This window comes from Felis catus, chromosome D2 (genome assembly GCF_018350175.1).
Source record: "Felis catus isolate Fca126 chromosome D2, F.catus_Fca126_mat1.0, whole genome shotgun sequence".
Taxonomy (NCBI): Eukaryota; Metazoa; Chordata; class Mammalia; order Carnivora; family Felidae; genus Felis; species Felis catus.
The window spans coordinates 87395119-87410314 of NC_058378.1; the positions used below are offsets into that span (position 1 = coordinate 87395119).

General features: G+C 52.7%; 1 protein-coding gene across 4 annotated transcripts in view; it reads left to right on the forward strand.

Moving 5' to 3' along the window:
• The window catches only part of KNDC1 (kinase non-catalytic C-lobe domain containing 1), a 66107-nt gene that overhangs the window by 15231 nt on the left and 35680 nt on the right, over positions 1-15196 (forward strand). For all 4 annotated transcript variants that reach the window (XM_045040913.1, XM_019814038.3, XM_019814037.3 and 1 more), the window contains exons 4-9: positions 5863-6015; positions 6399-6516; positions 7990-8639; positions 11838-11952; positions 12682-12753; positions 12846-12907. In XM_045040913.1, coding sequence (XP_044896848.1) covers positions 5863-6015; positions 6399-6516; positions 7990-8639; positions 11838-11952; positions 12682-12753; positions 12846-12907 — 1170 coding nt within the window. The remainder of the gene's footprint in view (positions 1-5862; positions 6016-6398; positions 6517-7989; positions 8640-11837; positions 11953-12681; positions 12754-12845; positions 12908-15196) is intronic.

Sequence of the window (15196 nt, forward strand, 5' to 3'; positions counted from 1 at the left end):
CCTAATGCCTTCACAGGCCATCCTGTCCTGTGGCTGAATGATGCTCCTTTCTTTGCTGACTCTTCCAAACACAGACAGGCTGCTTCCACTTCTCGGCTTTTGTAAGCAAAGCTGCGTGAGCATGGGGTGCACACAGCTCTTCGATTGCCTGATTTCACGTCCTTTGGACATGTACCCAGAAGTGGGATGGCTGGATGATAGGGTTATCCGGTGTTTAATTTTTGAGGAACCGCCGTGCTGTTTTCCACATTGGCTGCACCCGTTTGCGTTCCCACCAGCACCACATCCACACCAACACATATCACCCCTTGTCTTCTCAATAGCCATCCTAACAGGTGTGGTTTTGATTTGCGTTTCCCTGATGGTGAGTGATGGTGAGCATCTTTTCAGGCACCTGTCGGCCATCCGGATGTCTTCTTTGGGAAAACCTCCTTTCAGTCCCTCTGCCCATTTTTTTAATCAGATTGTTTCCTTGCTGTTGAGTCGTCTGAGCTCCTCATATATTTTGGATATGAACTGCCTATGAGGCAGGTGGCTTACAAATATTTTCTCCCTTTCTGTAGGTTGTCTTTTCATTATGTCGTCTGTTCCCTTCACTCTTCAGAAGCTTGTTATTTGCTGTCATCCCACTTATTTGTTGTTTCTTTTGTTGCTTGTGCTTTGGTGTCGCATCCAAAAACTCTTTGCCAAGACCAATGTCTCAGAGCTTCTTCCCTGTGTTTTCTTCTAGGAATGTTACGGCTTGGGGTCTTATGTTAAGTCTTTAATCCATTTTTTGTATATACATACATACATAGGATTATATAAATAGATGAATCATTGATGAATAGATAGGAGATGATGATGATGATAGATAGATAGATAGATAGATAGATAGATTAGATAGATAGATAGATTAGATAGATAGATAGATAGATAGATAGATAGATAGATAGATAGATAGGAAGGGAAAGGAAGAAAGAAGGGTTATTTCCTCAAATTCTCCCATGGAGTAGACAGATACATTTTGTAGCTTTAATGGTATTTGTGATCTCACAATTTGGATAGCACATTGTAAGTCAAAAGCCCCAAAGAGATAACTTGGGCATCGTGGGATCATGCTCCATGGGATTCATACTGAAATGTATCTCTGCATGAGAAATTAGTTTTCCTTCCAGCACCTCCCTAGGCAAAGGCACTAGGCAGAGGTCGCTGCATGTTCCTCTCCAGGCCCATCTTGTCCAAAAATACACCTGAACCAGACCCTCCTCCCACACCACTCCGCACACACCACTATTAAGTCCTTGGTTCATTCTGCTGATTGTTTACTTGTTCATCCGCCCCTTGGTCCATGACTTCTCTTCCTGTGCTCTGACAGTCAGGATCATGTGTCTTCTCTTCTTGAATTTGGAATTTTTGCACAATATAACCATGCCCACAAAAACATCATATTAAATACACTTTGGTGGTAAGAGCTGTCGTAAGGATACATGACAGTCACTGATTGCCATGTCACCATATGCCTCCTGTGAAGCTTGGTTAAGAAACTCAAAATTGAGAAATCCAAATGTATAGCATCTAGGATTCTGCTCAGGGCTAATTGTCTAGAACTAAATCCTCAAGGTCTGCTTCTCTTGGTGCCCTTTTGTGACCTCTGCCTGACTCTAGCCCCAAGCCTTCAGTCTAGATCTTTCTATATTAAGATTCAATCCAAAGAAGATAATTCTGGGGGCACCTAGGTGATTCAGTTCATTAAGCGTCCAACTTCAGCTCAGGTCATGATCTCACAGATTGTTGGTTGGAGCCCTGTGTCGGGCTCTGTGCTGACAGCTCAGAGCCTAGAGCTGCTTTGGATTCTGTGTCTCCCTCTCTCTCTGCGCCTCTCCTGCTCACACTCTGTCTCTCTGTCTCTCAAAAATGAATAAATGTTAAAAAAAATTTAAAAACAAAGAAGGTAATTCTGGTCGGCTTTGATCTTGCTGAAAAGTCTCAAGCACTTTGGGATTCTCTGGTTTTGCCTGAGAGTCTGCCTATTTTAGTTTTTTTTCTCATATGTGTGAACAAGGATGCATATCACACTGTTATCACTGAAATAGCATTGGAGGAAAGGTGATCAATTATCTTTGCTTTTATACATCTTTGTGCAATAATGTTCCAATCGTTCCAGTGAGATTGCATTGCTATTTTAATTTCAAAAGCTCAAATAAAAAAAAAACTTTATAAAAATTTTTTTAAATATTTAATCCATTTTGAGTTCATTTTTGTCCATTTTTGTAAGCGGTGCAAGATAGTCCAGCTTCTTTGTTCTGCAGGTGATTATCCAGTTGCCCAACATTTATTGAAGACATTGTCCTTTCCCCATTGAGTATTACTGGCTCCCTTGTCAAATATTGGTTGGCTGTGTAGACTTGAGTTTATTTCTGGACTCTCCATTCGGTTCCGTTGGTCTGTGTGTCTGTTTTTATTCCAGTACCATGCTGTTTGGGCTGCCATAGCTTTGAAATCAGGACATGTGATGCCTCTGGCTTTATTCTTCTTTCTCAGGATTGCTTTGGCTATTTAGGGGTCTATTTCTTTCTATTTCTGTGAAAAATGCCATCAGAATTTTTATAGGGATTGCATTCAATCTATAGATGACTTTGGGTAGTATGGACAAATATTTAACAGTACTACTTCTAAAAATACTAACAATACCAATACAAACATTTAACAATACTAATTCTTCCAGCCCGTGAATATGGCGTCTCTTCCCATTTATTTGTGTCTTGTTTAATTTCTTTCACCAAACTTTTTTTTTCTTAAACTTTTTTTAAATTTTTTTAATGTTTATTTATTTTTGAGAGAGAGGGAGAGAGAGGGAAAGAGCGTGAGTGGAGGAGGGGTGGAGAGAGACACAGAATCCAAAGCAGGCCCCAGGCTCCGAGCTGTCAGCGCAGAGCCTGATGCGGAGCTTGAACTCACAAACTGTGAGATCATGACCTGAGCCAAAGTCGGACGCTCAACCGACTGAGCCACCCAGGTGCCCCAAAGTCTTAAACTTTTAAATGTACAAAGTTTTCACTTCTTTGGTTAGATTTATTCTTTTTTTTTTTTTAATTTTTTTTAACCTTTATTTTTGAGACAGAGAGAGACAGAGCATGAACGGGGGAGGGTCAGAGAGAGGGAGACACAGAATCCGAAGCAGGCTCCAGGCTCCGAGCTGTCAGCACAGAGCCCGATGCGGGGCTCGAACCCACGGACCGCGAGATCATGACCTGAGCCAAAGTCGGACGCTTAACCGACTGAGCCACCCAGGCACCCCTGGTTAGATTTATTCTTAATTATGTTTTTGATGCTAATGTGAATGGGATTGTTTTCTGTATTTATTTTCCTATATTTCATTGTTAGTGGACAAAATATAACTGGCTTCTGCATATGGATTTTGTGTCCTGCAACTTTACGGAATTGTCGATCCTTCTAACAGGGTTCTGGTGGACTCGGTAGGCTCTTCGGTATGTAGGATTATATTGTGTGCAAACAGAGACAGTTTTACCTCTTCCCTTATGATTTGGATGTATTTTATTTCTTTTTCGTGCCTGATTGCTCTGTCTGGGACTTCCAGGGCTGTGTTGCATAGGAGAGGGGACAGTGGGCACTCTTGTCTTGCTCTGATCTTAGAGGAGAAGGACTCAACCTGTCACCGTTGAGTGTGATGTTAGCTGGAGGCTTGTCACATGCGGCCTTTGTTATGTTGAGATATGTTTCTTCCCCACTCAGTCTCTTGAGAGTTTTTATCATGAAAGATGAGGAATTTTGTCAAATGCTTTTGCTGCACCTTCTGAGGTAGTCGTACAATTTTCATCCTTCATTCTACTAATGTCGTCGTCAAGTTGGCTGATGTGCAGGTGTTGAACCACCCTTGCAACCCTGGGACAAATCCCACTTGACCATGGCGCGTGATCCTTATGATTGTTGTTGAATTCAGTTTGCTGACATTTTGCTGAGAATTTATACATCTATGTTCATCAGGGATATTGGCCTATAGTTTTCTTTTGGTTCCTTATCTGGCATTGGTATCAGAGTAGTGTTGGCCTCACAAAATGAGTTTGCAAGTGTTCCCTTGTCTTTAATTTTCTGGAAGAATTTAAGAAGGATTGGTATTAATTCTTCTTTAAATATTTGGTAGAGTTCACTAGGGAAACCATCTGGTCCTGGGCTTTTCTTTGTTGAGAGGTCTTTGATTACAGATTCAATCTCTTTTCTAGTAACGGTCTGTCCAGATTTTCGATTTCTTCATGGTTCAGTCTTGGTGTGTTTTATGTTTCTAGGAATTTATCCACTTTTTTCTAGGCTATCCGATTTGTTGCCGTGCAGTTGTTCGTACTAGTCTCTTAAGATCCTGTGGATTTCTGTGGTGTTACTTGTAATGTCTCCTCTTTCCCTTCCAATTCTGTTAATTCGAGTCTTGTCTTTTTTCCCCGGTTAGTCCAGCACTAGGGTCCACAGCCAGGACCGAGGTCTGTCTTGCCTATTACCTGACACACAGGTGGGCGACACTCCCTCCAGGTTCCCTTGGTGCAAGACACTGGCTCCCACAACCCCCACAGAGAGGCTCTTGGCCATGGACGGAGGTTGAATTGCTGTTGAGGAACAGGCCCTGGGGACATGTTGGTGGCCATCTTGGTGACATCCTAAGCATTTTATCTTGTAAGAATTCTGCGATGTCAGTGCAATTACAATAAAATCCCAACTGTTTTTAGTTTGTTTTCTCAATGGGAATAGGGGAACTTATATTTGTTTTCTAAAACCTGACAAATGTGAAAATAATCAAACTTTTTAAGAAAAAAAGAATGACGACTTGTCCTCAGGACGTGAAAATACACTCTGAAGCTACTATAATTAAAATAGCACCGTCTGGACAGGAGGACAGGAGGAGAGGCCAGCTGGTTCTCAGGGTCCCAGGGGAGCCAGCGGGACGGGCAGTGGCTCAGCAGCAGAGGGTGGGATCTTCTTTAAATGGTGCCAGGGTGTGCTCTCTACCAGGAGGGAGAGAAGCCCAGACCCTGCAGCACGCCAGCATACTTCAAATGGATCAGAGCTGGGTGTGTAAAAATTATAAAAATATTGGAGGAAACAAAAGCAAGCTGTCTTTATCATCTCGGGTTAGGGAGCTTCCTCCTAAGAAGCAGCTGAAGAAAAAGTGTCTGATTTCACAAATTAAACCTTAGACATTATGAATGTCAAGGGGCGCGTGGCTGGCTCAGTTGGAGGACCGTGCGACTCTCGGTCTCGGGGTCGTGAGTTCGAGCCCCACCTTAGGTATAGAGACTACTTAAATAAAAGTAAAAACTTAAAAGGAAGTTTGAATGTCAAAAACTGCAAGAACCGCGTCGAAAGCTAAGTGACAAGTGGAGAGAACATATGTGTGGCACACAGACCAGGAGTCCGATCCCCAGTGCGCCAAGGGTGCGCCCCAAACAGGCCACGCCGCGGTGGAGGTAGGGAGTCCACGAGTGGGCAGAAAGAGGAAAAGTTAAAACCGTGCCCAGCGATGCTCAGTCTCATTCACAATTAGAGAAATGCAGATTTAAAAATAGAAGACTCTGCCCTTCAGAGACACGGCAGCCTTCACAGGTGGGACCCTAGTGTCTGTGCACCCTGGGTGGGGGCTGGGGTGAGCCGGGAGCCCAGGAGGGGCACCGGTGGGCGCAACCAGGCCAGCACAGACCCCACACCCACGCACCTGGGGCCCTGCGGTGGGGGGAGGAGCTACCTTGGCCGTGCTTGCGCCGGCCCTACAGAGCAGGCGTGGTCCCCGAAAACACCCGTTCCTGGCCAGAGGAGCAGAGGCCGTGTGGGGACAAGCCACGTTCCACGGCACCGACAGGCTCTTTGGTGCCGCAGGCTCACATCTACTCTCTGGGGGCCACGCTGAAGGCGGCCCTCGAGTATGTGGCCGAGCCCGAGCCCGAGCCCGAGCCCAGGCTGAGCCAGGACCTGGAGGCCTTACTGAGCCAGATGCAGGCAGAGAACCCCAGGGACCGGCCAGACCTCCAGGTAAAGACTCGTCGGCCATCCCCGCACTTCACCCCCAGGCCGAGACCTGAGACCCTCCCCATGGCCCCGATGCCCCAGCACACACCCACGGGACCCTCCTGTCCCCATACCTCGCCCCTCTGTCATGCGGGCTCTCCCCCTGGGATTCGGTGGAATTGCATTTTGCTTAAACAAGAACTTGATTTCTTATTATGCATTGTTATTATGAAGAGGCGTGGCTTATAATTCTCGTGGGCTAAACAGAATCTCCTGGTTTCCCGTAATCCCGGGACACAGGGTGTTTTTATGCCAGAAAGTAGACGTGGCGGGCGGGCGGGCTGTCGGCCACAGGGCTTCCTCGTGGTGAGCGGTCCCGGCTGAGGCGCTCACACGCATGTCTGCAGAGCATCATAGCGCTGTGTGAAAAGAAGATGCTTTTCACGTCCTCCTGCCGCCTGTGCCGGAGCCTCTCGGCCGTCGGGAGGAGGGTGCTCTCCATTGAGTCTTTCGGAGCATTTCAAGGTAAGCACACGCACACACGTACGCGCACGTGCGCACAGATGGTCACGCACACGTGCGCACGCCTGCACGTACTCACTCACATACGTGCCTGTGAACGTGCACAGGTGTCAGCACAGACCACACACGTGTTCACACCTCTGTACTCTCACACCATGAAACACCCACGTGTACACATGCAAACAGACCACGTGTGCCCCACAAGCACACGTGTTCACACTCACATTAACACGCATGAAAGTGCAAAGTCATACACCTCTTCATCCTCGTAACAAGCATGCACACTTGTGCACAAAGAGCACTCTCCCACACGTACAAACCCGTTGTGCAAACGTGCACGCAGATCGACACGTACACACTCACCCTCTCAGTCACTTTGTGCACGCTTTGCAGACCCCCGTGCGGCTGGGGGTGAAAACCCAGGTCCTGGTGAGAAGTGACCGGTATTAGGCCTCTTGTCTCTGTCCTAGTCTGTGAGCAGGTCAGTCCCCGGACATGGGGACATTTCACTCTTCGTTTCCGTTTGCCAACACCACGCAGTGTCTCTGAGGCCCATTGCTTCTCTGCTATGGAAGCTGTTGCTGAAGCACCTGGGACTTTCTCGGCTCACGTGAGACTCTGGCACGGTCTCAGGTGGCCTTCTGAACAAATGCCTGCATCGCTCTGCCCTGTGCCTGCAGCGAGGAACCTGGAGGGCCCTCGGGGGAGGCACGTGTGGCCGGAGGGAGCCCGCCTGAGGCGTGGCTCCAACAGCGAAGCAGAGAGCGGTCACCACCACGCGGGCTGCAGGCCACAAAAGGGGCCGTGTGTCTCTAGTGTGGTTCACACAGACACAGACACGTGTGGGGGACATTGTGCACCAGAACAGGGCAGGGTTGCAGCCAGATTCAGTGTCTTCCTTCGGGGAACATCACTATGTAATTGTGCCAGAAAGCCAAGGCTCTTTGGACAAGATGCTTGGGTGACCTTGGGAAAACCCTAAGGGGGCTCAAGGAGGCTGGGGACGTGGCCCGGACCCTCTGGAGCCTCAGTATTTAGAATCAAATGGTTTTTGGGGCACCTAGGTGGCACAGTCGGTTAAGCGTCCGACTTCAGCCAGGTCACGATCTCGCGGTCCGTGAGTTCGAGCCCCGCGTCAGGCTCTGGGCTGATGGCTCAGAGCCTGGAGCCTGTTTCCGATTCTGTGTCTCCCTCTCTCTATGCCCCTCCCCCGTTCATGCTCTGTCTCTCTCTGTCCCAAAAATAAATAAACGTTGAAAAAAAAAATTAAAAAAAAAAAATAGAATCAAATGGGTTTCGTGATCAAGGAGGTGGATGAAGACGGGGAGGCATATACACACGCACACACAGATGGTGACACATGTGGGGGGGAGCAGTGGGGGACCCAGGAGTGCAGGAGAGGAATCCCCATCCCCTCTGGTGACCCCCAGGGTCACTGGCCGCGTCCCCCACAGCAATCTCCTTGCTTTTGCCCAGATGTCAGCGAGAGCTCCTGCAGCGGGAGGCCGGTGACAGGAAGCACAGGGCCCAGAAAGCAGCCCGGGGGCCGCACCGCAGACCCAGAGGGCCCGGCCCAGCGCCCCGCCCACGAAGCCCACGGCGCCCCGGAGCAGCCCGCGGCCCTGCCTTCCAAGCCCCTACTGTCGGCCCCCGTGAGAAACGGAGAGCGGCTGGCCAGCCTCGTCTTGGACGCCCAGCGCCCCCTGGGTGACCCGGAGAGGAGCTGCCTGAGGAAAGTGCAGACGTTCCCCAGGCTCCTGCCCGACGGCCCGGAGGCCAGCGCCCTCTGCCTGACGCTGGGCCCCCAGCTGCCCCCATCGGAGCTCTTCCCTCCAGACCCCAGGAAGGCCTTTCTGGAGGGGATGAATGGCCTTTCCAGCTACAAGACACAGCCCTCGGCCAGACTGCAGCCAGAGCAGGAGCCCGAGATCCGGCGGGGAGGACCCGGAGGCGCCGGCAGAGGTGGGGACGGGGCGTCTGGGGCGCCGGGCTGGGGCCCCACGGAGGAAAGCCCCGCGCCCCCACCCAAGGCCCCTGGAGATGCAGGCCAAGAGCCCGGGACTTGCAGGGCTGAGGAGGGGATTCTGGACGGAGCTGGGGAGCCGGCTAGCACAGCCACAGAGCAGGTGGGTGACACGGTTCTTGTCCCATGGAGCCCCGGGGCGGGGGGGGGGAGCAGCACACACATCCACTGCTGGTCCCTTACCACAAGGAAGGGAGTCAGCCTTCACCCCTGCTCAGGAAGGTGCAAGCTGTATGCAAGCTACCTGGGTTCTGACGGAAGCTGTGACTACGGCCTCCCCCTGCCCCAGGTGTGGCCCCAGGTGTGACGCCAGGCCAGAGCCTCCCCTGTGGCCCCCCTGGGGGTGCGGGGGGGGGCGTCCCACAGAGCACCCCACACGCCCAGGCCTCACCTGGCTTCACCCAGCACGCAGCACCCCGCCCATTCACCAAAGAGGCACACCCCTGCCTGGGGGGTAATGCTCTTTCATCTTCTTTAATTTAAATTTTAGTTGGTTAGCATGCAGTGCAACGCGGGTTTCAGTAGAACCCAGTGATTCACCCAGTGCTCACTCCAGACAGCGCCCTCCTTAATGCCCGTCACCATCCAGCCCATCCCCCACCCACCTCCCTCCATCAACCTTCGGTTTGTTCTCCGTATTTAAGAGTCTCTTGTGGTTTGTTTCATTCTCTTGTCTTCTCGCCCCACTGCCCCTCTGTTCATCTGTTTGTTTCCCAAGTTTCACACGCGTGAAACCATAGGGTATCTGTCTTTGACTGACTTCTCTCGCTTGGTGTCATACCCTCTAACTCAACCGTCATTGCAAACGGCAAGATTTCATTCTTGTTGGTGGCCGAGTATTCCATCATGCCTATCAGACCACATCTTCTTACCCAAACAATGCGCAGGGAGCTGCCTCCGCAGGGGGAGGCGGGGCAGCATCAGGCCCAGAAGGGGCATCCACCTCTGGGACCCCGCCCCCAGCCCTGGCGCTCCACCCCCCCAGCCCTGGGGCCCCGCCCCCAAACCCTGGCACTCCCTCTGAGGCGTGTTTTTTTTTTTTTTTTAATTTTTTTTTTAACGTTTATTTATTTTTGAGACAGAGAGAGACACAGCATGAACAGGGGAGGGGCAGAGAGAGAGGGAGACACAGAATCGGAAACAGGCTCCAGGCTCTGAGCGGTCAGCACAGAGCCCGACGCGGGGCTCGAACTCACGGACCATGAGATCATGACCTGAGCTGAAGTTGGACGCTTAACCGACCAGGCCACCCAGGCGCCCCTCTGAGGCTTGTTTTCAACGTCAGGCACTAACACCACGAGTTGGGGTTGCTCACGGGTCAAGCGTGGCGCCCTGCGCCCTCAGATCTTCATCGATGCTGGGGTTCTGTGCAGCTGTCAGGATGGGGTCTCCCAGGGCAGCTGGGGTCTCCCAGGCCTGGTGGCTGCACCCCATCTGCTGAGACGGACAGGCATCTCCGTTCTGGGAGTTTGCACTGTGTTTAGTTGAACCACAGGTGCTCTGAGGGGCCTGCGGCCCTAGGCCCTTCTGTGTGGTGACACCTGGGCTCAGCAGGTCCCTCCCCAACGCTCTGTCCCCATGAGGTCCTCAGGCAAAGCCACCTGGGGGGCCAGTGTGCTGCAGGGCAGCTCTGGGCCCTCACCAGGGCACCAAAGGCCATGTTTCCCACCACGCTCTGTTGACCCAGAGGACAAAAGGTCAACAGTCTGTGATTTATATTTGTATTCATATCCTGGTAAGGACCCGAGGGTAATTTACATAAAAAACATAGTTACCGTAAGGCAAATGTCTGTCCTGACGACCCCAGTGCACTGACACGTGCTTAACGTGCACATGCATGTGTCCCCACTCAGCTCACACGGCCTCCACTGGCCTCCTGCGTCCACCCGACCTCCACACCAGCTTGTGCAGAGAGAACTCCCAGTCACACACCTTAGCCCTGGACTTGGCTCACCTTCCCATGCCCAACAACCTCACAACGACCCGCCTTCCAGATGGGTAAACTGAGGCACAGAGTGGCCATGCGCCCTCTTGGAGGGCGGGCAGCCACTGAGGGGCAGGGCTGACTGGGAGCCCAGCTACTGTCTTGACCACTAGGCTTCCCTGCCCCAGAGGCCCCGTGGGACCAGGGCCACGCAGACCTCCCCCCACCCCAGGCATCAGGGCACCCAGATCTCCACTGCGGAGCGTGAACAGGGTTCAGAGCTGGCTGCTTCAATCCCCACATGTAGCAGGAGGCTTGGGGTGCACCGCTCCCGGAACATGGGCCGCCAGCCAGGCACTGCAGAAATGGGGCTAGAAGGAGCAAGGCGGCTGCACCCCGCGTGGAGCGGGGTCAAGGGTGAAGACACTGCCTCTGGAACCTTCCCTAGAGCGTGCACTTCTGTGTCCCAAGTGTGGAGGCTGTGGTCCTAGCTCTTCCCGCGGCCTCGAAGTGGCGAACTACCTTCCAGCGGAGTGCGTTCTGACTCCAGGACTTTTCCGTGTGTAGCAGGGACGGGGGTGAAGCAAAGCTTGTGTCACATAAACTTTGCCCTCTCGCCCGTTGAGCATGCGGTCTGGAGCACCCAGCACGGTCACCCCGCAGGCAGCCACTCCCACTCTCCGTCCCCAGGACTCTCCCATTCCCCCAAACCGAAGGTCTGTCCCCGATCAGGTCCCCATCCCCTCCCCGCCCCTAGCGCCCACCAAACGCCCTCTGTGTCTGTGAACGTGATGGCTCTGGGGACCTCGCGAGGGTGGAGTCACACTGGGCCTGTCTTTTTGTGTCCAGCTTCTGTCACTGGGCATCGCGCCCTCAGGGCTCATCTGCCCCATGGCAGGTGTCTCCCTCCCGCGAGGCCAGGGGACGTCGTGCCGTGTGGACGGACCGCTGCGTTTACCCGCTCGTCCCGGTGGACACTCGGGTCCCTTCCACCTGTGGGCTCCTGTGAATCTGCTGCCGTGGACACGGGGGTGTCTGTCTGAGGCCCCGCTTTCAGTTCGGGGGGGGGGGGCAGCGCCCGGAAGTGGGATCACCCGATCATGTGGTGATTCTGTGTTTAATCTTGAGGACCCGCCACACCGTTGTCCACACGGCTGCACTGTCTGACATCGCCACCAGGGGCACGGGGCTCTGATCCTTCACGCCCTCCCCCCTCGTGTCCATGCGGGGACTTGGCCCACTTGGTCAGGAGCGCACTGTGTGGGAGGCACATCCCACCATGATTCGAGGTGGTTCCCGCCCAGTTCCCTCCCCCAGCGGTGGGCCGAGCTGACCCCACGTACCCACTCTCACTGAGATGTGACTTCTCCCCACCAGGGCATCTCCCTGCAGGACCTCCTGTGCCAGCTGGGCCGGCCCTTCAAGGAGTATGAGCTCTGGGCTCTGTCCCACGCGTGTCTCAGTGCTCTGCGTGCACACAGTGAGCACCCAGGTGAAGTTCTGCCCCGCGGTTCCGTGTTCAGCCCGCCCCCCGTTGTGTTCCAGGGCCAAGACCAAGAGGAGCACCTGGGCCATGGGGCCGGCCTGGGGCCAGGCGGCTGTGTCCCCACTGTGAGCCAGCGGTGCCCTGGACATGTCTGCTCTGGTCTCAGGACCAGAGGGGCCCAGGGCAGAGTGTGAGCTGTGTGGATGGCCCACATCCCCTCAATGGGGCGACACTGTCCCCAAGGAAGCAACGTTGGCCAGGGAGGGGGGGGGATTTCAGACACTACCCCGATCCGCAGCCCCCTGAAGCACAGCCCTCCCGGACAGCGTGGTGGCCGACAGCCCTTGAGATTACCAGGTCCTGGGGAGGGCGATGAGGAGAAAGTCTGCTGTCCGGTCCTGTGACCCCCAGGCCTTGGGGGTGCAGCCTCGACGGGGGCCCCTCAGGGGGGCAGCGCTGGGTGCTGGGCCATGTCCCCCCCGCCCCGTGCCCCTCCTCTTCCTTGAGCGGCTTGCAGTTCCCAGCTTGATGTACCCAGGGCAGCCTCGAAGAGCCCTCCCTGGGCCCTGTCCAGCCCCTGGCCCCTGTGCTGTCCTCCCTGGAGACTGGGGGCAGGGGCGGGGTGCTGCAGGCTGGGGGGGAGCTGCCCCACCCTGAGCACACCACTGCGGGTTTTCCGGGAGAGCCGGGTCCCCACGGTGAGTCTGGCCACCCTGACCCCACCTTCTCTTGCAGCATACCTGTGCCTGGACTCCGTGCTGGTGGCCGAGGACGGGGCCGTTCTCTTCGGCCCACCCCCTGCCAATGGTGCGTACGCGGGGACACCCTCAGGAGCTGTGCTCCACCACAGACCCCCAAGGCTGAAAGGGAAACTAAGAGCTTGGGCCTTTCTCTCTCAGGCACTTACGACACGTTTTTTCTGGCTCCTGAAGTTGCAGACCAAGAGCTGGTGACGGAGAAGGTAACTGGGGCCTTCCCGTCCCTTCCCAGGGCCTCCTGCCCCACACCCTCGGTGGCGCCCCCTTCTGCCCAGAGAGCTAGGGTTGGGGATGAGGAATGGGCCCCTCACCGGGACTCAGGGGGAGTCAGGGAGCCCTCCCCCAGTGCAGCAGTCGCCTCTCCAGCCCTGGCCCTCCTGGCCTGGGCAGCGTCCACCCAGCAGGTGCCTCCCCAGGGTGGCAGGGGCGGGGCTTCTGCATGGACAGCTCTGGGCGGTCTGTGTTGGCTCAAGAGAGCCCAGGGCTGAACTTTCAGGAATATTTACAAGGCACTTGTTAAACAGAGTGTTATTAAAAATTAAATTGTACACACTTACGGGGCGCCCGGCTGGCTCAGTCGGTGGAGCATGTGACTCTTGATCTTGGGGTGGTGCGTTCAAGCCCCACGTTGGGCAGGGGGCCCACTTTAAAAAATAATAACAAAATGAAATAAAAATTAAATTATACAAACTTTAAATTAAGTAAATTATATTCAAAACCAAGGTAGAACTCCACTTCCCTACTCCCCGACTAAGTACAGCTAGAAACCCCGCATCCCTAAAACAAATGTGAGAAGTGTGCAAGGCAGAGAGCAGAAGGCAGCCTGGCCGGGGCCTTGGGGTGAAGAGGGCACAGCAGTAAGGGCCCTGCTCCTTCTCTCTGCCTCATGTGTGGAGGCAAAGGCACCGCACTCGAGCCAGAGGAAGGGGTGAGGAGAGGGGCGGGCCTACCCAGGCGGTGCCAGAGGAGGCTGAGCACCCCCACCAGTCTATTCCAAGGACCCCTGCCCATTAAGCTGGTGAAGAGCATGTGTGTGGGGAGCCTGGACCCCCACCACTGCACCCAATCCCCCGCAGTAGCAAATGCCCCTCGAGGCCAAGTGTTGCCAAAGGAGGCCTCACGGAGAGCTGGAACTCCCACCGTCACCCAGCGGCAACAAGGCCACCCCTACCTCGTGCTGGGAGTGGAGGCAGGTGAAGAGCAGAAAGGATGCCCTCCCACCCCTCCCGGCCAGAGGTGTGACACCGGAGGCCCAACGGGGAGCCAGGATTCCCACCCCCTCCAGCAGCAAAGAGGAGCCCCCTCCTCAGGTGTCAGTTGAGGCCAAATACAGAACCTGGACTGTGCCCCCACCTGGCAATAACAAGATGGTGTCTCCTTTTCCGGACAGTGCTGTCAGAGAAAGTCAGGTAAAACAAGTTAAATAAGATCTAAGGGCTTACAACATGAGAATGTCCAGGTTTCAACCAAAAGTCACTTGCCACACCAAGAACCAGGGAGATTCAAACCTAATGAAAAAAGACAATCAACAGATGCCAATGTTGACACTGTGGGACACAGCCAAAGCAGGGCTAAGAGGGAAATTCGTAGCACTAATTGCATATGTGAGAAAAGAGGTAAACGCTCAAGTCAGTAATCTAAGCTCCTCAAGAACCTAGAAGAAGAGCAACACAGACCCAGAGCAGAGGAAGGAAGTCATGAAGACGAGAGCAGAAATCAATGAAAATGGAATAACAATAGAGAAAACAGTGAAGTGAAGAGGTGGTTCTTGGTAAAGACCAACAAAATGTGAAGACTTGCAGCAAAACTGACAACAATAAAAAGAAGACACAAATTACTAATATCAGGAATGACACAGAGGATTCCTCGACAAGCCCTTCAGGCATCGAAAGAATAATGGAATACCACAGATAAGTCTACACACACAAATTCGACAACTTAGATGAAATGGGCCAGTTCTTCAGAAATCATACACTACCAGAATGCATTCAATATGAAATAGATCTTTGAACAGCCCTTGACTATTGAGGAAATTGAATTTGTACTTTTAAAGTTCTCAAAAAATAAATCTTTGGGCCCAGCAGTTTCACGGGGGAGTTCTACTCAATGTTTAAAGAAAAATTACTACCATTTCTACACAATATTTTCCAGAAAAGAAAAGAAAACACTTCCCAATATATTTAATTAAGCTAATATATATATATACTGTCAATGTAGATAGATAGATGATAGATAGATAGATAGATAGATAGATAGATAGAGGCATCTGTACACACACACACAGCAACATCTCTCATGAACATAAAGGCAAAAATCCTTAACAAAATATGCAGCTAGAATTCAGCAATATATAAAAACTATGCACCATGACAAAGTGGGGGGTATTCTAGGGATAAAGGGCTGGTTTGGTATTTGAAAATCAATTAGTCCAACATATTAACCAGCTAAAAAAAGAAAAATCCCATAATCACATTAATTGATGCAGAAAAACC